This window comes from Callospermophilus lateralis, chromosome 3, assembly GCF_048772815.1.
Source record: "Callospermophilus lateralis isolate mCalLat2 chromosome 3, mCalLat2.hap1, whole genome shotgun sequence".
Classification (NCBI taxonomy): domain Eukaryota; kingdom Metazoa; phylum Chordata; class Mammalia; order Rodentia; family Sciuridae; genus Callospermophilus; species Callospermophilus lateralis.
This window is the reverse complement of record NC_135307.1, coordinates 91,475,202-91,501,055: the sequence shown is the minus strand read 5'-3', so window position 1 is coordinate 91,501,055 and position 25,854 is coordinate 91,475,202. Positions and strand designations below refer to the sequence as shown.

Here is a 25,854-nt window from a genome sequence, read left to right as displayed (position 1 = left end):
CCAAGAGAAATGGAAATATGTGGCTACACAAAACCTTGTACATGGCTGTTCATACAAGTATTCACTATAGCCAAAAGGAAGAGGAATTCCAATGTCCATCAGCTTGCAAATGGATAAGCAATATCTGGTGTATCCATACAATGAAATAGCATACCTCAGAAAAGGGATGGAAAACTGATAATATAACACAACAGGAATGACTCTTGAAAACATTATACTAAGGTAGAGCCAGACACAATGGCCTCCTATCATGATTCCATTTACACGAAATGTGCAAAGTACAGAAAATCCATAGAGACAAAGCTTAGTAGTGTTTGTCTTGGGCTGGGAGTTGAGGGGAACAGAGGAATGATTGCACCAGTACAGGGTTCTTTTGGGGATGATGAAAATGTTCTGGAATAAGATGGTGGAGGTGGTTGTGCAACTTAACAAAAATCCCTAAATTGTGTAATTTAAATGGATGAAAACTGACATATGAAGCATATCATTTTTTCAAAAGAAGTTAATGAAAAGCAACTTTCTACTTGATCTCTTTATGTTTGAGGACAGCAAAAGGGCATGTTTGGTTCAACTGCACCTTCAGCCTCCAGGTCACCACTGGTCCACACCCTGCAGGTTGCTGGCTCTGAGCCTCCCCTCCCTGATCCTCATTAGAGCATCACAGTTTGCACTGGCCTCTCTGGGGCCCATTTCAGCATGCCCACATTCCTGTTCACCACCAGAATCCCAGCACTTTCTCCAAGGCCAATCCTTGTGTGACTCTCACACCCCACAACCACTTCTTTTCTTCATGTGCTTACCATCTCTTATTCATATCCCTCCAAATTTTGGTTTTGCTCATTGTATTTACTGCAAGCAGTAGATGATCAATAAATTTCTGAGGGGTAAATGAATTTAGAAGACAAGCTCACATAGAAATATACATGTGTATTATTTAAAAGACAAAATTTTGTGCTTCAAAATGTTTTTCTGGGGCTGGGGGTGTAGCTCAGTGGTAAAGTGTGTGCTTAGCATGCACAGGACCCTGGGTTCAATCCCCAGCATCCCCCCAAAATTTTATATATATATATATATATATATATATATATATATATATTGTACATTATATATATAATATATATACATATTATAAATTATATACCTACATGTACAGATATCTAGATATGTGCATATATTATATATATATGTATATGAGTGTTTTCTCCCATAAAAATGTTCTCTTCCATTTAAATATACAGCTAATTTTTGAGATATCTTATACAAATGATATTTTATTACAGATAATAATATAATTTACAAATCTTTATACATTCAAGGAAAACATTCTAGCATCATGAACATAAAAATTCAATATGTAATATTCAAATTCACAATAATAAACCAAAAAACTTATTTTTGGACTATGTAGTTATTGCTGCACTACCTTTAATTCCTTATCCAGAATCCAAAGAAAGTAGGTAAACCCTAAAAATGTAGCAGAAGCATTTCCGCACACTGGTATCCATAATCTAGTTTGTGCAGAAATGTTTCCACTAGATTCATAGAGTACTCTTTGGGAGGAAGAAGCACGGACCAGTCATTTGGTTGCCCTTCGGACCTTCTGCAACTCTTCAATAGGCTTCCACTGTTGGTTGATTGTTATAAGCTTTAACAAAGGAAATAAAAATGTTTTAAGTATCTGCCCTTAATCCTCTCATCCCTTTTGGGATTTGTTCACGTTCCTTTTAGGAAAAGCAGCATTATAGTATTTGTAGTCAAAAAAACCACCTCTTCCCATCTCTAAAACATGCACCAAATAGTAACATGGTTGATATCTATTCACTCCATCCCTCCAAAAAGCCCTTGGATACCTACGTGTTATGAGACCAGAGAGAAAGGTCATACACATTTGCCCTACTTTCATTAGCACCATCCAGATTTTTTAGTTTGACAAGGTAGTACCTGAGCTTAAAGTTCAAAATGCATCTGCTCCTCCTGAATTATGTACAATGCTCCTCCCACAGGCCTCAACACACAGTAGGTGTTGAATAAAATTTCCTCTTTGCAATTGCTCAATGAAGGCACCAATGATCTAAGAGCTGTGGACAGTTCTTGGTTTCCCAAAACATCACATGCAAACCCATTTCTCCTCACCGGTGTTCCATTACCCAAGAACCTAGGAGAGCTTTGCCATAGTCTTTTTTAAAAAAGTGGATAATTAATTAATTTCACTTGAGGAGAATGTGCTCCTGTCTTTCAGGAGCAACTATGATTTATCACAATAGAATTTATATTAACTTTAGGTGAGTAGTGGGTAAAATGAGATAATGTATTGCAATAATGTTTTATTTGAGTGCTTACTGTGGGCTAGGCAAGTCTAAAAAGGCTCTACATATTTTATTTAATCCTTTTAACTCTGAGGTAGAGCCCTACTATCATGCCCATTTTATGGATTCTGAGCCTCACAGAGGCCAAACTGTCCAAAATCACCTATGAATAATGGAGCACGGATTTGAATTTGATCTCTAGAACTCTAGAGGGTTTTGTTTGTTTTAGTATTGTCTCTAACACTACATAAAATGGCACTCTGTTAGATACTAAATCTATTTTGCTTACAAAGGTGTGAAAGTTTGAGCTAAATGTAAATCACTTGTTTTTAATTTAGTGATACCTTTTGAGGTTCAGAGGGATCCACAGCTTCCCATGGTTCTGGATTTCTTTTTCGATCAAGACTAAAAATAAAAGAAGTCTAATTAAATGTCAAAGTATGTGAATCTAAACCAGCATTGATTCTGGGTGTGTAAATAAGCCAGATGACAGACCCGATCTCCACACTTAGACATTCATCCCTTAGTTAACTACTAGAAACCATCAAGAGTACTAAAATTGATGGAAGATTCATTAAGGGAGTTTCATGGTTTGGCTTAAACATTAAAGATCAATTCCTCTGCAGAGTAGAAGGTCTGTATTTTCTTTCTTGGTCTAGATTGCAGAACATTCCCAACAAACAACATAACTACTGAGGTGGATTTGCTCCACTAAGGACAAGCAACAAGATTCTTGCCTGATTTTCTGGGAGTGGCCAAGGGGTGGGTCGTAACTCCAGGGTTCCTGGGCTCCCCTAAGTGACCTCTCCAGCCCTGCAGAGGACACAGCCAGGTCCTCCTTTTAACTCTTCCTCATATTCCAGGAGACATGTTTGCTTGTTGTTGTTTGTTTTAAACCTTCTTGTATTCAAAGTTGAGGTTTAGGAATCATTGCAGACAACTGAATATATGGATTCTGTAACTCTTAAGTCTTTTCTAAAGACTTAAGTTGAAATTTTAAAAATTAAAATTATTAAATTTGATTATATACACAATATATGTATGTATGTGTATGTATGTATGTATACATATGTATGTGTGTGTATGTATGTGTGTGTGTGTGTGTATATATATCTCCTAATAACTTAAGAACTTTAAATTTAAAAAACTAAAGGTTGAAAAAAATCAAACTTTACTTCTCTGCAGGAGAGTGAAATTGGAGGAGGGCCAATGAATAAAAGGACATTTAGATACAGGAATAAATAAATACCAATGTCATAACTTAAAAGTCTTCAGATATCAGGATGCTTTTCAGCCCTGACTCCAAGTCCACAATTTGACATTCTTATCCATGGGGGTAGGAGGGACACAGGAAACTGATGGCATGCATTTCAGAAATGAAAGGTCAACCAAACAATGCCAAAAATGTTTTTATAAATGAGACCTACTTACATCACGTCGGTTTTTTTCAAGGAATATATGGCAAAAGATGAGGCTCCTGCGGCTGCGAAGGTCATGATAAACGCTAAAGGAATGAGCTAACAGACAACAGGTTGTCAGTAACTTCAATATGAAAACTCTGTAACAAAATTGCTACAAATCACTTTTGTTTTTCAAAATCTACACCACCTTTTCATCTTTAAAAATTATTAGTTTCAGTCAAGTTTTTCTATTGCTTTTTTTTAAATTTGTTTTAATTAGTTACACTTGACAGTACAATGATCTTGACATATCATACAAGTTTTTCTATTGCTTTTTTAAAAATTTGTTTTAATTAGTTACACTTGACAGTACAATGATCTTGACATATCATACAAGTTTTTCTATTGCTTTAAAAACTTACTTCCTTCTTTTTCATCATGGTTTGGAAAATTCCCATGATGACTTCAGTGTAGAATGCTAAATCTAGAAGAAGAAAAAAGGAAAAAGAAAAAAAAAAAATCCAAGATATCTATCAAAACTTCAGCCACTAGGGCCCAACCTGGTGGGTACCAACCCATCCAACACGCTCAAAAGGCCAACCGCGGGCCGGCTCAGCAGCACCTTCCCCGAAAGGCGACTCACCTGGGGCGACACGGGGCACGCAGAAGATGCTAACGCCCAGAAACCAGCGGGTGCTGTATCCCGACCTTATATACTGACCACAACCGCTCCCGAAGGGCGGGGCTCGGACGTTCTGGTCACGCTAGCGGCGGGGAACTTTCCGACCGGCTAGGGCGCTCGGTGCCCGACTCCCGGGCGCCCCCTGCAGGTTCGGCGCGGTCAAAGGAGGGTGCTGGACGGGCTGTAGCTCACCAGGGTACTTAACTAAGGTAGTTAATAGCTCTGGGCCAACCCCAGACCCCCCGCCTGCCAGGAGTCCCGGAGGTTCTCTGTGGGAAAGGAAAACCCAAGAGCTAAGGGAAGCGTTGATGGGGTCCAAACAAAGGAGAGCAGAGCTGGGGGGTTCCAGGGTTGTCCCTCCACCCAGAGTCCCATGGGAGACTCCCACGTGCAGGCGGATACCTTTAATGTGATTGAATTAATTAAAAGCTCCCAAATGTAATGCGGCGCACAAATAGAGATAATTGAAATTTATTTCAGAATAATTCCCATGGTGTCCTGTTTTTTCCATTAAAACAAAATATTAGGGTTAGGACTGTGGTTGTAGCTCTACTGTAGAGCGCTTGCCTAGCATGTGTGAGGCACTGGGTTGGATCCTCAGCACCACATAAAAAAAACAAATAAAGGTCTTGTGTCTATCTATAACTAAAAAAAAAAAAAAAAAAAAAAAAAAAGTCAGGGTTAAAGATGAAGAATAAAAAGAATCAACCCGAGATGGTCTGTTTCTGCAAACGACCACATTACCTGGCTTGTCTTTGGGTCCCCTCTCTCCTAACATGGCAACGTCACCTCCTCCCAATTTGCTTTGGAAATAATGATATAAATTTCACTAAGTCAAGGGCTGTGTGCTAGACACTGAGTCTCACTCCTCTGACATTTTTGCGAGGTGGGTACTTATTAAGACTCAGAGATGTTCAAGTCACACAGCTTGTGAGTGGAGATGTAAGTCCACCAGAGAATGCAGATCTCTGGCGTCCCACACCTGCACTCTTTCTGCCCCGCTCTTAGCTACATCAATTAAGAGCAGAAACTTGGCTATTTAAAAACAGTTTGAAATTAATCTGTAAGTTAAAGTTAAAAGGGAAGCATCTTCATGTTCCCTGGGAATGTTCTATTTCAATCTATTTCAGCTATATTTCAATCCCATCTTGATTAGAGATACAGGCTTTGCAGTAAAGCAGACCTGAGTACACAACTCACATCTGACTTTGAGTAAACTACTTAACTTTTATGAGTCTCAGTTTAAGTACCTGCAAAACGGGGACAAACTTAGGAGAGAGTGGCATAAATGTTAGAATGTTGGTAAAGCCTGCAGCTTTCTTCTCTGCCTGTAATGGTCAGTCAATGAATAGGTTTTGTTATTTGCAAAAAGATTTGTATTGAAGGGACCATAACCGTTATTTGTCAACCCTTGTATTTTGACAAGTGTTCTTATTGTATAATCCCAGATCTGTAACCAAAGACATTTGCTGATTGGGTAGATCTACTCAAAAGACTTAAAAGAAAATTTGAAGTTGATTCTTCCAGGTTGTGTTATATAGAATTGGAGAAGTCTTTTAATGATTCTCCTTAAGATTTCTAAGGCTACTTTTGTCAGAAGGTTCAGAAGAAGAAGAAAAAGCTTTGTTTTGTTAACAATTAATGTTTTTCAAGGAAGAAAGGAGTAAGGAGGAAAGGAGGAAGCAAAGAGAAGAAGGGAGAGAAGGAGAAAGGAATAAAGGAAAGAGAGAAAAAGGGTCACAGGAAAGGGAGGGAGAGAGAAAGAGGAAGAAATATTATGGGAATGATCATGACTCCCAAATTAAAATTAAAATGTGTAGCCCTTGATGATTTTAAACTCAGAGCCCCACTTTGCCAATATCACTTCTTTTCAAAATTTAGTGCTATGCCGTAGCAGGCTAGGCATTAGTGTGGGGATTGGGGCACCATAGAACTTAAAAGACAAGATATAAGTTACTCAAAACAAGTACCTCAAGGTGTTGACAAACTATGTTTGTAAGTAATTCTAACCCTAGGCATGATTTTGTATCAAATACAGGTGATTTATTCTGATTAATTCTGGGGAGTCTGAGAAAACTTTTCAAAGATGAGGGTACATATTTGACAGTACAAATAGACAAACCAACTGCAAAAAGACATTTGGGGAGAAACTTAAATAGAGCACAGACAGGAAATACTATATTAAAGGAATACAGATGCTCCTTAACTTACAATGGGGTTACATGTGGATAAACCACAGGCCAAACATGCATCTAATACACCTAACCTACTGAACATCACAGCTTAGCAATACAGTACGCAGTAGAGAAGTTGATTCTTTGTCAGAAGGTTCAGAAAAAGAAGATGGAGATGGGGGGTACTGGCTGGGAGCTGCTGTTGCTGCCCAGCATCACGTATCATACCACATATCAATCACATCTCAGAATAAGGATCAAAATTCAAAGTTCAAGGTAATTTCTACTGAATGTATATCACTTTTGCACCATCATAAAGATAAAAAATCATGGATCAAACTGCTATAAGTTAGGGACTGTCTGTATTGTGTATTGTGTATTGTTAGATGTGATAATGTCACAGGAAAGCAGGGAGCTGAAACTCCAAACCTTCCTTCTTATGTTCCTACAAAAGTCAGACACTAAAAGTCATGCAAGAGAACTTTATTAGAAGTGAAAGGGAGGTGAAAATAAAGTAAAAGAAAAGTGAGGCTTAAGCAAAAAGCACTCTCAAGGGAGAGAGTGGACAGTCTCCAAGCAGAGAATGACAAAGGAGACAATGCTTCCCAAATTTTATTACTGTTTGATGTTTACCAGGAGAATTGGGGACCACCACCTTCTGTACTCTTTGCCGATCAGGTGTTCAACTCCTACTTCAAGTTGGGTGGTGGAGTTTTTGACCTTAGTTGGTCCTCTCCAGAACTGTCATAGTGGCCATCCTATTTAGGGGGCTTCATTTACAAGTCAATTCCATGTTAATGTGGGCACCGAGGTCAATAGCTGGTCAGTTACCTTAGTGCACCTGCACTACTAAGGAATCTTCCTTCCCAGACTATTGGAGACATAGTCATAATTCCTCACTTCACATCGACCTCAGTGGATCCTTTCCTCTTGACACGATTTCGGTTTATTTTCTAAAAACTAACTGCCACCCTTTGCTTTCTTGTCTACTTTGGAAGTAGTTTAAAGACGGACCCCAAAGTAATTTAAAGAACACTTTGTGTCAGGTGCAGTGGCACACACCTGTAATTCCAGCGGCTTGGGAGGCTGAGGCAGGTGGAATTCAAAGCCAGCCTCAGCAAAAGTGGGATGCTAAGCAATTCAGTGAGACCCTGACTCTAAATAACATACGAAATAGGGTTGGGGATGTGGCTTAGTGATCGAGAGCCTCTGAGTTCAATCCCTGGTACCCACCTCTCATTCCCCCCAAAAAGAAAACACTTTATGATCTTACCATGCCTTTCCCTGCTCATTGCTAGCTACTACCTAACAATAATGCTATTACAGTTATGTTAAGAATCCCTCTTCCACCTTTTTAGAGATTGTAAATGGAAATATTTAAGGGATAAAACATCGTGATATATGAAATTTACTTTAAAATAATAATTAAACTAAAATCCAAATTCAGCAAAATATTAATCATTCAATATATGTGGTAGGTATCATTATACTATTTCATTTTTATGTTTGGAAATGTTCTGAATAAAACATTTTAAAAATTCAAACATTACTTAATAGTTACAGATGTGTGCCCATATTAACCTTTAAAAATCTGCTTATTTCTATTTGCAGCAATGAGAATTAAACCCAGAAAACCACACTTTTCCTCCCATTGCATTAATGACTAGGTGTATTAAACTTTTGGGAAATTCAAGGCTATATGTAATTTGTTTTGATCCATTTGGGACACTAACCAACATTACTCTTTGTAACTTCTCCAATAGCCTGTAATTCCTTAGGGAGCTTTGCCTCTCCACACTCAACTGCCAGAAACTTCTAGAACCTTTTCTAACTACCACCACCCTGATGTGAAGGCACATTGAGCCATATTGCTTAGTTCCCACAGAATTTGAACATAATCAGGCTAGCTCAGACATTATAAATAAAAATCATATATTCTATTATTAAAATTTTTTTGTTGAAATTCTTTCTGTCCAACCATGATAGTGGACTATGTTAATCCTGACACCCATCCTTCAGAGTTTTGTTGTTGTTGTTGTTGTTGTTTAGTTGTAGATGGACACAATATCTTTTATTTTTGTTTATTTTTATGTAGTGCTGGGGATCAAATCCAGGGCTTCACACGTGCAAGGCAAGTGCTCTATCACTGAGCTACAATCCCACCCCCCCTTTTGCAAATCCAGAATTATAAACCTGGTGTCGTTACCAGGTTTATAATTCGTTACCAGGTTTATAATTCTGGATTTGCAGAAAAAGAGAAAGAAGAAAGAAAAAGGGGGGGGGGGTCTGAAGGTGGTCTATATTTTATTTAAGGTGGACTATTAATGTGGCCAGAAAGCATTTTGAGCTCAGCACACAGAAAAAAAATGCACACTTCCCAGTATACCAGTGATATGATGACAAGTTCCCATTTCCCATATGTTGAAGATTAGACACTCAAGAAATGCGGAGGCAAGCGTAGAAAGCGAGTTTTATGTAAAGGAGAGATCAGAGATAGACTTCTCCAGAGCTGGGTAGTCAAAGAAACGGGGGTGGGGGGTGGGGGCGGGTTGGTGTGTGTGTGTCCTATCCCTTTTACATATTTTAGAGTTCTTTTGTTCTCATGCCCTCCTTTTCCTCTTGCTTCTCTCCTCTCCCCATCATGCTCATGTGACCAGAGGACAAAACATGAGAAGGATGCCTTCTAAGGTTATCTCTCCATGTCTGCCCAGAAGGGCAGGAAAAGGGCCACCCAGGAGGTGCTTCCTTAACAACCTTTTCAGAGGAATAGTTCCCTGTAGGCAGGTAACCTTGGCAACAGCTTGAGGGGAGGAGGGGGAAGGGCTCTGGAGGCATTAGCATTTGATTCTTTCCCTTTGGAACCAGCCCCCATCTCCAGTTGGACCCAATTATTTACACTATCTTTTTGGCCTGCCCCCACCAGAAGAGAGGTGCTTAGAAACTGAAGTGTTAATTTCCTTACAGATTAAAATACAGTTCTGGAAGTTTCCCAGAACTATCCTCAAGTCTGATTAAAACTGAATCCAAAAAGATTCTTATCAGACTGTCATTTATTGGGCATTTCGATAAGAGCAGATATATGGTCATGGTTCTTGGGAGGCTTCCAAAGTTCAATTATGATATAATCAATAGTAAGGAATATTTTATTATAATTGTACTATAATGTACTACAATATTTCAGTTGTAATATAATTACAATTTAAAGACATTTTCAAACAATTCAGCCTTGAACAAGTATGGGTACTAAATCTCTAACTTGACTACTAGCAATTTTTTCAAGGAAGAAACAAGGAGCCCACAGTCAGATATCCAAATTGAGGTTCAGGCCAGGCAGGGTTTAACAGAACTTGTATGTATGGCAAAGGTTTAATGGTTGCCTTGTTCTATAAGATCAGTAGCCTGTAAGGAAACTGGATGCTGTGGTGTGGTGTGAGCCCGTAATTCCAGATACTGGGGAGGCTGAGACAGGAGGATTCCAAGTTCAAGGCCTGCCTGGGCAATTTAGTGAGACTCTGTCTCAAAAAAACAGAAAGGGGGCTGGGGATGTGGCTCAAGCGGTAATGCGCTCACCTGGCATGTGTGGGGTACTGGGTTCAATCCTCAGTACCACATAAAAATAAAATAAAGATGTTGTGTCCACTGAAAAACTGAAAAATAAATATTAAAAATTTCTTTTAAAAAAAAAAACAAAAAACAAAGAGCTGGGGATGTGACTCATTAGTAGACTACCCCAGGATTAGGTCTCAGTATTGAAAAACAAAACCAAAAACAACAATCAGTAAGGAATATAGTCAGAATTCTAGTAAGTTTTAAGGATTCTCCTAATACTCAAAAGTGAAGGTTAAAATAATTTTAATTGAATTATATTGTATACTTATAAGCCACATGATTCTTTCCCATTCCTGATAATCCTGTTTCCAATCAGAAACAGGAAACTTTTCAACAACTGCTTACTATTTATGACTTCATATATTTCAAGCACTGCCCTATTATTTCTGTGGCACTTCCCACCACTCTAATGAACTAACTTATGTGATGTGTCTGGGCTATCAGTGCCATGTTTGCTTTGTTCACTTTACATCCCAGTACTGAGCACTGCACCTTGTGACTGAAGAATGGGCCCAGTGAGATGTTTATCAGATATCCTTCAGTGAGAGAAACAAGAGTTTTACAGTATCATTATTTCTAAAAATTAAAAAAAAAAAAAAATCTATACACAAAGGAAGCGCTGGAAGATTAAATACCAAAGTATTTTCTCATGTTTATTTGTGTTTTCTAATATCCTTAATTACTTCTGTAATAAAGGAAAATAAAAATGTATGTGTAGGGACTAGAGTTGTGGCTCAGCGGTAAGGTGCTCACCTAGCATGTGCGAGACACTGGGTTTGATCCTCAGTACCACATAAAAATAAATAAATAAAATAAAGGTATTGTGTTCAACAGCAGCTCAAAAAAATATTTAAAATTTTTGTATTGTATGTGCAATCATACAATATAAAAATATTGTATTGCAATCTATCTCCTTAAATATTATTTATAATTACAAAAGGAAAACAGTAGGTATAGAGAAACCATAAACAAGTGAACAAAACTTAGTGCAATAATATACAGATAACACACATCTCCAGCTATGGTACTAAGAGCACAATGCTACTCATGAGTGTTCCATTGGTGATATATAACCTAAATTTATCATAACAAAACATTGGACAACTCAAATCTATAGACCAATTGTTCTATAAAATAATTGGTCTATACTCTTCAAAAATGTCAAAGATAAGAAAGACTGAAGAACCATCTAGAGACATGAAAACTAAAATGTGTGATCCTAAACTGGATGCTGTGATAGAAAAAAAGTACTATATGGATTATTGGAGCAATGGAAGAAATTTACTGGATGACAGATTAAAATGTTGTGCCAATGTTAATTATCCTGAATTTGGTGACTACACTGTAGTAAAAGAAAACAACCTTTTTAATAACAAATATACAATGAAGGGGATGAGGGGTAATGATGCATATATAGTCATATATCACACAACAAGCTTTCAGTCAATGATGGACCATTTATGATGGAAGACTCATAAGATTATATTGCCTTGTGATATTGTAGCCATCTTAGTACAAGTATACTTCATGATACTCAGACAATAACAAAATTGGCTAATGATGCATTTCTTTTTTTAATTAAAAAAATTTTTTTTTAGTTGCAGATGGACACAATACCATTAGTTAGTTATTTTTATGTAGTGCTGAGGATCAAACCCAGTGCTCCACAGACCTACACCCTTAGCCCTCTAATTATGCATTTCTCAGTATGTATCCCCATCATTAAGTGATGCATGCCAATCTATTCTCAGATTGTTCAGCAAAATACTAGGGAGGAAGATGTGGCAAAATGTTAAAAACTGGTGAATCTGAATTAAGAGTACAGAGTATATGAGTTCTTTATATTATTCTTGCAACTTTTTTGTAAGCATAAAACTATTTCAAAGTTACAAAAAAGCAATTAGCCAAAAATAACTACTTACATACTTCTTTTTAAGTATGTAAGTCAACATACACACAAAATAAACATATGCTTTCTTCCTAAATTACAGTATTTTAATATAACTTTTAGAAGTAGGATAAGCCTTAGTTTATAAAGTGTAAATTTTTTAATTTTGTTTTTGCAGTGCTACAGGTTGAAACCAGGGCATTATACATGCTAGGGAAGCTCAACCACTGAGCTACATCCCCAAATCTATATTTTTATTTATTTACAGAAAATATACACACAAAGTCTAAAAGTGTGAGGTTGGAAACCAAAAGCAAGCTCACACTTAGATAAATGTGAACAATTGAACAAAGATGTAATTTTTAAATATCTTCCCAGTTCGAAAATCCTTCTTTTTTAAATAAGTTTTCATATGAAGTCAAGTCCTTGTGATTTAAGGATGGTTTTACAGTCTTAAGTGATTGTAGAAAGTGTTCTTGATTCACAGAGGATGCTTCCAGTCCGTTTTCTTGTAGAGCCAGCAAAGCAGCCTATAAATGACAACCAACAGGAAATTGTTAATTTGCTCATTTTTAAAAAATGAATGATCTACAGTAATACTTTAAAATCTGAATGCAAAACCTCAGTCTCACTTTACAGAATTCCAATATTCATGTCATTAAAAACATTAAGCTAAAAAGTTAAAGGTAATTTAAAAGCCACTGAGTCGACCAGAGTTTCTCCAACATTAAAACTCCAGCTTGAAATGGAAAAAAAAAAAGCAAGCTGAAGAATAATAAATAATTTATATATTTATAAAGATAAGACAGTTCTTGATCTTGGAGTAGGAAAGTTTTAAGACTCAGAGATAATAAAAGAAAAGATAAAACACATAGTCTGACCCAGAAATTCTCCTTGTAAATACATATATATATATATATATATATATAAAGACATAACTACACACATGCACCAATAGACTTATACAAAACTTTTCATAGCAGCAGAATTCATAATAGAAAAAGGTAGAAACCGAGAAGTTCAAAATTTTAAGAAAGGACAAATAAATGAACAATGTTCATATACTAGATTATAAGGCAATGGAAACAAAACAAACTATAGCTACACACAAAACTACAGATGAGTTTCAAACACAATCTTAAGTTAAAGAAGCAGACAGAAAACACTATATACTGTAAGGTTCCATTTGTATAAAGTTCAAGAGCAGGCAAACCAGTCTCCAGTGTTTTAAGTCAGGAAAGTGGTTCCCTTTTGGAAGTATAGGGAACAGAGGTGAAAATGGCCCAAAAGAAAATTTTGGTGTGCTTATAATATTCATTCTGTTTCTTGATATGAGTAGTAATTAAAAAGCGTGATCACTTTATATTAATTCCATAAACCATATCCTTATGATCTGTGCTTTCTGAATGTTACATTTAAAACTGACCTGTAATGTCTTCTGTCTTCAAAATAAAACTTAAAGGTCTTAAAGACTTGTAAGGGCCCATATGATCTGATTTCTGTCCATTTCTCCAGGTTTATTTCTTATCTTTCTCCACTCTAAGATTCAGTAATGTCAGGTAATTTCTTTTTTGGGGGGTACTGGGGACTGAACTCAGGGATACTCAACCACTGAGCCACATCCCCAGCCCTATTTTGTATTTTATTTAGAGACAGGATCTCACTGAGTTGCTTAGCACCTCGCTGTTGCTGAGGCTGGATTTGAACTCATGATCCTCCTGCCTCAGCCTCCCTAGCCACCACGCCTGGCTCAGGTCATCTCTTAACTCTAATCCTCTTCACATTTTATGCCCCCTGCTTCAAATAATTCCCTCCACTTTTAGCTGGCTGACTCCCTGATGAGCTTTTCAACATCAGTTTACATATCTTCTCTCAAAAGCCTTCCCTGATGTCCCAACTCTGGGCTGATGTCCTTCCTACATGTTCCCATAGCACCTTAGATTTCCTCAACGCTACATATTTTCAATCTCTGCTCCCTCCCCTACTAATGTGTATCTACCTTCTAAGGAAAGGGGCCACTCCTGTCTGCTTCCTATTGAATGATATTTGTTACACAGAAGTCTTATAGTTAATGTTTTTGAGTGAATGAAGATTTGAATAGATGATGAAATGTTTTGAACCATACATTGATTACTTCACTAATTAACTTACTTCTTTGCAGAGGTTTCTAAGATCAGCTCCAGAGAAAAAACTGGTTTCTGCTGCTAGGTTTTCTAAGGAAACATCAGGTCCTATTGGCATGGTTTTTGTATAGACTTTTAAAATTGAAAGCCTGCCCTGGAACAAAATAAAAAATCTTATTAACATTTATGTTTGACACAATAATATATTAAAACATTTTAAGTTTGAGTTATCTATTATATATAGATGAAGTGTGTGTGTGTGTGTGTGTGTGTGTGTGTATGGGAATCAAACAGTAAAAAAAATATATATATATATATATATATATATATATATATATATCTTTACTTCTGAAGAGTAAGAAAAATTAAGTCTTCAATGGCCCATGTGACCATGGTAAAAATAATCACTCATAAAAAACTTTAATATTTTTATAATATTATAATATTTTATAAAGTATTATTTTTAAAGTAGCCAACTGTAGACAGATCTCTTTAAGACATAAGACAAATCTCTCTTGGGTACAAATAGTACAACTATAACAATTTAAGATAAAAATATATGAATTGTCAGATAAAATTTAAAAGTATTACAGACATTTTAATTTTTTAAAAATTTCTTCAAAACTTGATAAAAGCCCGGGGGGTGGGGGGGAACACTTCATTCTGAGTCTTCTGCCATTCCTTGTCAGTGGTTCTAGATGGTAAGGACAAAGGATTTACTGACTGACTGTGGATGCATTGCATAAGCTCTGTAATCTAAAATCTCTCCTCTGTGAAATGAGGATGCTGACCCAGATTATCTCCAAAACCCTTTTAACCTCTTTTCAGCACTCTAGGATTCCTCCATTCCAGTTGCAAAATAATGTTGAGCAGATTCAGGACTCAACACCGAGTCTGCCACAACACTACCACCAGGTAACTACCTTACTTTTAGGCTTATCTTTCTCTGAAAGCAGGGCCAGGTATCCACTAAGAGCAGATCAAGATTATGATTTTATGAAGGGCCATCAGGCAAGGAGATACTGAAAGCCCAGTGTGAGGAGGACACTATGTTCAACTGTGTTCAGTTTGGAATTCAATTCTGCCAAGCTCTTGGAATGTAGATGTTGATGTGGTGTTCAGAATGTTCAGAGTAAATATCTATAGTGAGTACCTTCTGATCTGGAGGGGGAATATAGATGATCTTATCCAATCTTCCAGGTCTTAATAAGGCATCATCTAACACATCAGGTCTATTTGTTGCAGCAACAATCATGACATTTTGATTAAAAACTTCTTGAAACTCTGAGGGAAAACATATGACACAAAGTAATACCAATAAATTATTCTCTCTTTTTTTTTTTTCCAAGTTATGCATCAGAAGGTCCATTTGTTTTTAAATAGGGATATCTCTCTTTATTTGGACCAGAATGTTTATACCTCCTAACCAGACCACTTTCTTGATATCAAGGTATTCCAGAAACATATCATCATCAAAGAGCCACTTTGTGTTCAGGAAGAGAGTGGATAGTCTGAGAAACTGTTTCTCCATGTGAGAACCAATGAAAAGCCTCATTGTCCTACCTGGTGACCTGAATGTACTTGAACCCTCACAACTTAAATGGACTACCTGAAATGACAGAAGCAAATGACTCAGCAAGTAGAAATGTAAGGCTCTGAAAATTCTTGGTTATCTATCCCCAAGGGGATTTACTTTACTTCTTATTTTTCTTTCCAGAGACATAAATAATGACAAATAACCTAAGCTGCATGTAAATCCTGGATGAAGAGAAGAAATGTCTAAAAGCAGACGAGCAAAACCTTGTATACAATGATCAATTAAAATTATTTGTTGAACTGAATAATCGGAACTGTTCTTTGGTGATCTAATCCCTCCAAGCAGGGAGTTCCAAGTACTTTAACAGAGGCTGGGTGAATACTTGCCAAATACTATATGAGGAATTCCTGTATTCTTAAGATTTGGTTTGATAATCTCATTGGTGCCTTCTAATTAAAAAATTATCTACTAGGGATACTAAATAGAAATCAAACTCTAGCTGGAAAAGAGACTCGGAAAACAATATTTACATTCATATACATCAAAGATAATTATAAAATTTACTTCACATTTCCTCGCCAAATCACAATTTCCACCAGCCCTTTAAAAATCTTATTAACATTTATGTTTGACACAGAGTCAAAATGAAATTACATACATCCTTCTAAATAAATCAGCACATGTAAAGCAAGAGCATGGTAAGAATTCTATTTAATGTTGGTCTGGATTTTTTTATGTGCTGTGGCTAATAAATACCTCTTCATTTTTTTCAGCTCCTGGTATTTACCCTGTAGATTTGATTTACTTCCTCTTCTTTCTATTGTCTTAAGTCCCACACCATCTAACTCATTCAGGAGAACGGAAAGAACTCGCTCTTGAACATCACATCCTGTTTTGCTAACTGAGCGAGACCCCAAGATTGAGTCAATTTCATCCAAAAACACAATTGCTGGAGTATTTGCTCTTGCTTGTCGAAATACCTAATGTTGGAGAAAAAAATATTAAAAAGCTAATGTTATACACCATTCATGTGAATGTACATTCTCTGCATTACTACGTTTAATTTTTATTTTTATTTTAAACCCAATACTTTGTGCATTTAGGCAAGCATCCTACCACTGAGCTCATCCTCAGCCCACTATAATTTTTAAAGTACAAAAAGGAAGATTCTAAATGCCTAAGAAACTGGGAACCAATAAATCAAAGAATAACGGAGTATTATGTAGGACTTTAAAGTCATATTTTGAAAGGATATTTAATATAAAATTTCAAAAGAGATATGTTAAATTAAAAAAGCAGGATACAGCTGTAGAAAGATAAGACCTGACTTCTATTTTGCTTTAAAAAAAAAAAAAAAGACATAGGCAATTCAACAAAAAGTTAACAGTAGGTAGAGGGATTATAAAAGGTATCTTACTTAAACTGCTCTGTATTTTCTATAAACAAACATGTAAAACTTATGATTTAAAACACAACTACTAATATTTTTTAAAATAGGGTTTATCTAATAAGATATGAAATAAAAGCTAAAAAGTATACTTAAAGGCATGAGAAAAGTAACAAACCTGAGACAAAACCTTTTCTGAATCTCCAACAAAAGGTGAAAAGAGATCGGCTCCACTCACTGAAACAAAAGAGCAGTGACAGCTTGTGGCCAGGGCCCTCACCAGGGTGGTTTTAGCACATCCAGGGGGCCCATAGAGGAGAAGGCCCTTTGGTTGTGTCAGGCCCATCCTAATAAAGTCCTGAGGGAATTTCAGAGGCCACTCAATGCTCTGTAAATATGCAAAAAAGAGATTAAAAAAATTGTTTTAGTATAATAAGAAAACATAAAATAATTCAGTAAATTCATTCAGTTCACTCAGAAATTCTCAGGTATGTGTTATGAGCTGAAATACAGTCTGTTCTCTACATAGTAACCAAGGATTTTAGAAACTAAGTTAGGTCACATCACTTCCTGTTGAAAGTGCTTCAGTGACTTCTCACAGAACTGGCATAAAATCCAAGTCCAAACTGCCTACTTCCACTGTTACAAAGCCTTACATAATCTATCTCCCAAACATCTGGCTTACTCCTGTCTCAGAGCCTTTACTTGCTGTTCTCTCTGATTGAACCTCCCAGAAGATTTCTTTGTGACTATTCCTCACCATTTGGGTCTCAGTTCAAATTCATTTCCCATGGAGAGGTCTTTTTTAACCACCCTAGCCAAAACAGAACCTCTTCCTCATTATTCTCTATGCTGCTACCTATATTTACTTTTAGAACACTTATTTGCTAATATTTTTCCATGTTGGGTCTACTGTTCTGTTCTTACTGGAATATAAAAGCAAAGTTCACCCACCCCTAAATCCTCAACACCTAGAATGACCCAGCCCCAAGCAGGCATTAAACAAATGTACCAAATAGTCAATGAGTCCTGACTATCTAAGATAAATGGTTTTATTATCACAATTTTACAGATACAGAAACTCAAGCTTAAAGAAGCTAAACTTGGAGGTGGGGTTGTGGCATAGCGGTAGAGTGCTTGCCTGGCACATGTGAGGCTCTGGGCTCAATCCTTAGCACCACATAAAAACAAATAAAATAAAGGTATTATGCCCACCTACAACTAAATAATAAATAAATCAAGTTACGACAGAAAGAAAGAAAAAGAAAGGAAGGAAGGAAGGAAGGAAGGAAGGAAGGAAGGAAGGAAGGAAGGAAAGTTAAACTTGCCCACCTCTTATTGCTAGTGATGTGGCAGAAACAAGTCTGATGCCAGGAATATAACTCTAGAGCACTCACTCTTGTTCTTAATTACTGATATATAACCACTACAATAAGACAAGACCCCTGAATTCTGAACCTCGTGTACACACATTCTGGTTAGGGAAACAGGATTATTAACTAACAGTCAGAAAAGAGCATTCCAAGGGGAAGGAACACTACAAGATGTGCCTGAAACCATCTAATTTATTCCAACATTAAGTAGGAGCAGTGGAGAGGATGGGAGAAAGCAGAAGCAATGGAGTTAAAGTAGAGGTAGGAGTCAGAAACAAATGAGAGTTTTTAAGTCTACACTAAGAAAGGAGCATGAGAAATGCATTGGAAGGAACTAAAGCTAGAGGTAGGGAGACCAGTTAGAAATTTCTTGCAATGATTTTGTCTACAAAAATTACAAGGCTGGAAATGTCAAAGTAGAAATGGCATGGAAGGGATGGGTATTTGAAACATAAAAAGGAACTGTATTTTTGGCTGGGACTCAGTTCTGTCCACTTGCTCTTAGAACACAAGTTCTGACTAAGGGATGGGTAGCTGGCTACTTTCACTGAGACAGGGAATTCAGTCAGTTAGTAGTTGATTTACTGGATTATGAACACACTGATTTTGAGAGCCATAGGATTATATATAGACAGGCCAGTCAATAGTCCCGATAACCAGAAGAAATGTCTACTGAAATATAGATATTTAGATAGACAGACAGACAGATAAATAGATAGATTGATTTTTGAATTAACAGGTTTTAAGGGATAGTTGAGACCTTGAACTTGAGAAGATCATGAACTCACAGATTTCAAAAAGAAGAGCCCAGGAACCTCTTGAAGCATTTAAGGGAGGGGAGAGGAATGCTCAGAAAGATAGGAAAGTTTAACAACCAAGCTAAGGGAAAAGTTTCTAAGAAGATGTGGCTAATTTATCTCATTCATCTTACAAAGATTAAATGAAATAAAGAGTATGAAAAACTTGGGGCATATTATAAATGCTCTCAATCATGGACTTAAGGATTCCAGTATTTTCTGGTGATACAGCTCCTAGTTAAGATGAATAAATTCTAATTGATACTTATAAGTCAGACTTTCATGTACGTACCTACAGAAAACTAGTTCCTTTAGACAATACAGGCAAAAGGACCTAGAGAGTTGTATCCTTCATCCATAAGTGAAAATCAGTAACAACTATGCCATACTGCTGTTTATTGCAATTTTGTGTTTTTACCAGTTCCTGTCTTATAGCCATGCAGATCAGAGGTCAGAGGAAACTAACACCCACTGCCCCTATTTTTAAAACCCACAAACTAAAAATAGTTTTAACATTTCTAAATCTTGGGGAAGTGAAAATAAAATAATATTTTGTGAAAATTATGGTTTCAGCGTTCATAAATAAATTTAACCCCAAAATACAATTATAGTATCTACAGAGGACTAAGTACCAAAATCTAAGGATGCTCAAGTCTCTCATATAAAATGATGTTGGCTGGGGTGTGTAGTTTAGTGCTTAGCACTCCAAGACTCTGGGCTCAATTTTCAATACCAAAAAAAGAGAAAAAGCATAGTATTTGTATATAATCTACACATCCTCCATGTACTTTAAATCATCTTTAGATTATTTATAATGCCTAATACAATATAAATGCTATATAGATAAGTGTTATATTGTATTGTTTAGGGAATGAAGACAAGGAAAAAAGCCTGTAAAGTGTTCAGCACAGTTACAATTCCTCCCCCAGAATATTTTTAATAGTGACTTAAATCCACAGGTGCAGAACCTGTGGATAGAGGGCTGACTGTACTCATTTATGTGTTGTCTATGGCTGTTTTTGCACTACAGTGATGAAATTGAATGACTGTGACAGATACTGTTTGGCTCACTAACCTTAAAACAAATTGCTATCTGGCTTTTTACAGAAAATCTGTTGAATCCTGTTTTAGATTTTAAATTTGGGGGGATGGGGGTGTGTAGGTATTAAGGATGAACTCAAGGTGCTCTACCACTGAGTCACATCCCCAGTCCTTTTTGTTTTTTATTTTGAGACAGGGTCTTGCTAAATTGCATAGGAATTTGTTAAACTGCTAAGGTTGGCCTTGAATATGTTATCTCATCGCGCCTCAGCATCCTAAGCCACCACACTAGATTATAAACTCTTTAAAGAAAAAACAACAAAAGTAGGGTTGAGGTGGGAAAGTAGAAATTTAATTTGATGTCTATAAAAGTCCACTTAAACAAAGACAGAAAAGTGATTGTTGGATTTAGGTGTCAAGATCACATTAGTGATCATAGCAACAGCAATTTCAGAGTAGTCTGTTTTCATTGTAAAAGCACAGAATATTAATCTCTAATATTCTACTAGCTTAAGCAGATTGTTACCTGTTTTAACTTCCGTTTTACATCTTCAAGGCCACCAATCTGCTCCCAATCAATAGGCTTGATGTCCATCAATCCAATAACACTTCGAAATGATGAAGGCTGAATCTTCTTAAAAGCTTCAAGGAAGTCTGTTTCATCAATCAAAGGATTGTCTTGGTTCTGAAGAAATACACACAAAAAAGCAAAATCAAACCAAAAATTAGGTGACCCTTTTTTGTGGTAAACAAGCACAAATCTTTTTAAAAAATACTTTTTGGAATTTGTAAATCTATTTTGTTATCATTATGAAAGAAACTTATACGCATAAAACAAAAAAACTGAATGTCTCCCCAATTCCTACCAGTATTCATCCCCAGAGAATGTCAACATTTTCTAGTGTATTTTTTAGTATGTTTAATGACAATAAGCATATGTACATCCTGTTAAACAGATAAGCAAACTGAACCATTATATATATATTTTTTTCTCTTGAGATTTTTCTCATGTCAATTAATATGATTCTGTTACTCTTTGTGACACATAATACACTATTGAATAAACACATCATAATCATCTTTCTGATAAACATTAGGTTATTCCTAGTCTTGTTATTCAAAAAGAAAAACAAGCTTCAACTGAAAATCTTTATGGTCATATTCAAAAATTTTACATAATAATTTCCTTAAAGTAGAATTATTGAGTTTAAGAGTATGTACATTTACAATTTTGACAGCCATTACCAAACTGTTCTCAAAAGAAAATGCATCAATTTATTCTCCTTTAGTAATATGAAGCTATTGCTCTCCTGCTACCTCCTCAACACTATATATTACCAAACTTTTAAGCTTCTCCTAGTGTGACAGGAAAAAATGGTACTCACCACTGTGAGGGAATGATGAAATCAGTCACCTTTTTTGCAACTTTCATTGTAAAGGCTCTTTTGGCAAGAAAAAGATACTACATCTAGGGATGTCAAAGTCTGATAAAGAGAGGATATTTGCATGCCTTAAAGTATCTCCCCACAAATTTCTCAGTGGCTACACAGTGGAGAAATTTAGAAACCACCTTGATCATTAATCAAAATTAGCATCACCAATGAGGAACCAATGGACATGTATGCCTCCATTTGTGGTACTTTAAAAATATAACATCACTTAATTAGTGTTGCTAACAGAGATGTATACTCAGATTCTGACCATTTAATAAAATAACAGATCTGCATCACTTATGTCAAATGTGTCATCCAAAAAAACCGTTGTGAGTTGGGCTTAGTGGTGCACACCTATAATCCCAGAAGCTGAGGCAGGAGGATGATGAGTTTCAAGCTAGACTCAACAGCTTAGCGAAGCCCTAAGCAACTCATCAAGACCCTGACTCTAAATAAAATTTAAAAATGGGCTGGGGATATGACTCAGTGGTTAAATACCCTGGTACCCTCCCCTCACAGTGGAAAAAAAAAAAAAAACATTGTGATTTTTAAAAGACTAAAAAAAATGCAATCTATTATCCTGAACTAGATTCTGTTTGAGAGAAAAAAAATGCTGGAAAGATTGGGAGAATCCAAATGAGACTATGGACTATAGATCTGATAATATTTATATCAATGTTAAATTTCCTGAGAATATTAACTATATGTGACTATACTGTGATCATGGCAACATTCTTATTCTTAAGAAACAGATAGTAACATATTAAGGAACAAAAGGTATGCAATCCATTCTCAAATAGTTCCCCTAAATTAAAAAAATAGATGCACAGATACATGCACACACAGAAACTAAAAGTGAAGACTTTTCATGTTTACTGGTACTCCTTTAATTGTCATTTACCTATCTTACTATCCATTTTCTCTTGGATTATTGATCTTAGCTTATTGATTTATAAGTGTTCTTTCTATATCAAGGAAATTGGGATAAAAGTATTTCTCTTAGTTTTGATTGTGTTTTTAGGCCTGTCGTTGACCCAAATGTTGCTATGCAGCACATGACTATAGCTTTATTTTTAAAAACTGTACGGCAATATTAGATATTGGGTACCCAAATACTAATTAATTTTTAGGTAATACCAACATTTGAAAATCTTATTTATAGATCTAGAACACTTGATTCTCATAACCTTTTCAGGCATATAAATTCTTTCCTCTGGGTGTGTATTTAATATTTCTAGTCCTTTAACAGAAATTCTCCACAGAAGTTTAATTATCTTTAACAGATCCCTTGTCTGCCCTGACACAGACAAAGGCAGCAGTAGCCCCTCAGCTGCCTAGTGGGGAAAAGAAGAAAAAGATGGAGCCAGTACCTTCCCAGATGTCTCTGTCCCTTCTTCCTTTTTGCCTTTCTTCCTTCCACTTTCCCTGGGTTGTTTCTGAACTCAGCCTTCAACTGTGGTAACTATGCTTAGATAGGCCCCTCCTGAAGTAGCAGTGGGCTCCACCCTAGGACGACAGCAGCTGAATGGTCCACCTAAGCCAGAGGTGCTTACGGTCAAACATGGAACTCTAAAGTTGATGAAATCTGAAATGTAAATCTCTCTCTTCCCATCCCCTGGTATTGTTACCTGTCTCTCAAAGGACATATATTCTCATACCTTTCATGGGACTTATTAAAACTTTGAGTAGTTTTGGCTACAAACTCATAAGTTCACATAACTTCTTCCCACATTCAATTACAAGAGTAAAAATAAAGGAAAAAGAATTAAGAAAGGATATAAATTATTTAGATAAAAAGGTTTCTGAAAATTCAGGTTGATAAATCATCCTTATGAAGTTTAAGATCAAAGAAAAATCTTGATGTTACAATTGAAGTCAAAAACTCTAAGAATCTTCAGCCTACTGAAATTATTTTTTCCTGAAGAGGTTAGAAAACATACTTACCACCTTTTTTGAACTCCAAAATTAATTTATTATATTAATAAAAAGATTAACGTAGAGGGTAATCAATATTTCTTACCTTCTCACTGTGAAGAAGAGCGTGCATGGCCGCCTCCCTACAGAGTGCTGTCAGGTCAGCACCAACATAGCCAACTGTCATTTCTGCAAGGAGATCCAAATTGGCATGACTGGAGATGGGCATCTTTGAGGTAATAACCTGTAGAATTTCCCTTCTTTGTTTAAGTGTGGGAGTCCCGATGATAACCTAAAGACAATACAAAAACAAAAAAATTAACTTTACAGCTTCAATTTTTTTTTATCTTCACCAACTTGTACAATAATAAGCTAAAAGTGTGCAATTATTATTCCACTTTAGAGTCTAATACAGAACTGAAATACTACATAATTCTTAAGCTTCAAACTTCTTTGGCAGTGTCCTGGGATTGAACCCAGAGGTGCTTAACCACTGAGCCACATCCTCAGCCCTTTTTTATAATTTATTTAGAGACAGGATCTCACTGATTTGCTTAGAGCTTCTCTGAGTTGCTGAGGTCTGACTCCCAAACCTATGAGGCAAATGCTTCGAAGCCCCCAACCAGGCAGGGCAAGAAGAGGCCAGAGTTCTAGGGACAAAAGGGCTAACCTGTCCCGCTTGCTCACCTCTCGGTCAAATCTCCCGGGTCTGCGAAGTGCTGGGTCTAGCGCGTCTGGCCTATTGGTGGCTCCCACCACAACCACCTCGCGGTCCCCGCAGACGCCATCCAGGAGCGTCAACACCTGGGCCACTACCCGGCTCTCGGGGGTCCGGTGTGCGCCGCCCCTCCGCGGACACAGGGCGTCCACCTCGTCCAGGAAAAGCAGGCTAGGCCCTCGGCTGGCCAGCTCCCGGGCGCGCTGAAAGACCCGCCGCACGTTCTCCTCCGTCTCCCCAGGCCGGGAGCCCTGCAGCGCCGGAGCACTCACCGCCAGCAGCTCTGCGCCCGCTTCCCGGGCCACCGCCCGCACCAGCTGGGTCTTGCCCACTCCGGGAGGACCCACCAGGAGCACCCCACGGGGCACAGCTAGCCCCAGCGCGGCCAGAGTGCTGGGGTAGCGGAGCGGCAGGCGGAGGAGCTCCCGCAGCGAGTCGGCCGCCTCCGAAAGGCCCCCTAAGGACACCTCGGGCTGTGGCTCCGCCGCTGACGGAGGCTCCCGGCAGAGAGCGATGCAGGTTCGAGGGGTGACAAGCCCCGCTGGATCCGGGTTGGGTGTCCCGCCGATGATGTGCAGGGCGGTCACAGGTCCTGGGTCGCCCGGCGGAGCGGCCACCACATGGCCCTGGGAGACCGGTCGGTTCCTCAGCAGCTCCTGCGCCGCCTCCAGCACCGCGGCTGGACTCGGGGCACTCGGCGCGCCTGCGGGCATTCGCAACGCTGGCCACACAGAGAGGCGCTGCAGGGGCGGGCAGGGTACCAGGCTGAGGCGGCTCAGGCTGAGAGTCCCCAGGGAACCCCGCTCCCCCACCGCCGCCCCGGGACTTGCGCACTGCAGGTCCAGCTGCACAAAACCATCAGCTCCATCCCGGCGCGGCCAGGCAGTGCAGAGGCAGGAGCCGCCTTCGGGCAGCAAGATCCTCACGGCCGAGCCCACACGCGCACCCAAGGTGCGGAGGGCGGCGGGACCCAGGCGACAGCGCTGGGTGCTCCGGTCCCTAGCATCTACAGGTAGCAGCTTTAAGAAGGGCCCTTCAGGGAAGGGACCTGACTCCGGGACCATGGCACGTGGAAGACTCAGCCCTAGGAAGCTGGGGCAGGAACTCCATCCGGACGGAAAGGCCAAACACACCGCGCTCCCGGACCGGAAGCAGGCTGCGCGCATGCGCTAAGGGTGATGTTCAGTAACTAGCGGTTGAGTGAAGGTATCAAGGAAAAAGAGACAACGTCTGGGCTCTGGGGAAGTTTTGGTCCAATTTGATGAAGTTGAGCATCCCAGAGCTTTATGGAGGTGGTGTTTATAGGTGCCTGGGAGGCAACGTAAGCTAACTATTAAGTATGGCCTTGGTACCTTGGGAGTCATCAGCATTGCATATTCTTTTTCCTGGCTCTGGGACCGCGGCATTACTGAGTAGGACGGGAGAGGCTGGACACCCGAGAAATTTTCAGGAAGCAGGTTTATTGACTGCAG

At 38.1% G+C, this 25,854-nt stretch overlaps 2 protein-coding genes and 1 non-coding gene across 5 annotated transcripts; 1 reads left to right on the top strand and 2 right to left on the bottom strand.

The window, feature by feature from the left end:
• The first annotated feature begins 977 nt into the window (after nt 1-977).
• On the top strand, nt 978-1,049 carry Trnaa-agc (transfer RNA alanine (anticodon AGC)). Its single transcript has one exon. It is a non-coding gene; the product is annotated as a tRNA-Ala (tRNA).
• Nucleotides 1,050-1,576: 527 nt separating this feature from the next.
• Coxfa4l3 (cytochrome c oxidase associated subunit FA4L3) lies at nt 1,577-4,186 on the bottom strand. Its single transcript, XM_076848544.1, has 4 exons — nt 4,129-4,186; nt 3,738-3,823; nt 2,651-2,711; nt 1,577-1,645 (listed from the first exon to the last, which is right to left on the bottom strand). Exons 1-4 carry the CDS (start codon nt 4,162-4,164, stop codon nt 1,577-1,579), a joined length of 252 nt encoding a protein of 83 aa, XP_076704659.1. The 5' UTR covers nt 4,165-4,186.
• Nucleotides 4,187-12,195: 8,009 nt separating this feature from the next.
• Afg2b (AAA ATPase AFG2B) lies at nt 12,196-25,491 on the bottom strand. Of its 3 annotated transcripts, XM_076848543.2 has the most exons (9): nt 24,352-25,491; nt 23,771-23,956; nt 20,844-21,002; nt 17,285-17,494; nt 16,476-16,699; nt 15,923-15,927; nt 15,336-15,466; nt 14,211-14,336; nt 12,196-12,589 (listed from the first exon to the last, which is right to left on the bottom strand). In XM_076848543.2, the coding sequence occupies exons 1-9, from the start codon at nt 25,444-25,446 to the stop codon at nt 12,422-12,424; spliced, it is 2,304 nt and encodes a 767-aa protein (XP_076704658.2). In that variant the 5' UTR covers nt 25,447-25,491; the 3' UTR covers nt 12,196-12,421. The 3 variants fall into 3 exon arrangements, with proteins under 3 accessions (XP_076704658.2, XP_076704656.2, XP_076704657.2); XM_076848541.2 differs by lacking the exon at nt 15,923-15,927 and having other exon boundaries at nt 16,507-16,699; XM_076848542.2 differs by lacking the exons at nt 12,196-12,589; nt 14,211-14,336; nt 15,923-15,927 and having other exon boundaries at nt 15,372-15,466.
• Nucleotides 25,492-25,854: the final 363 nt, after the last annotated feature.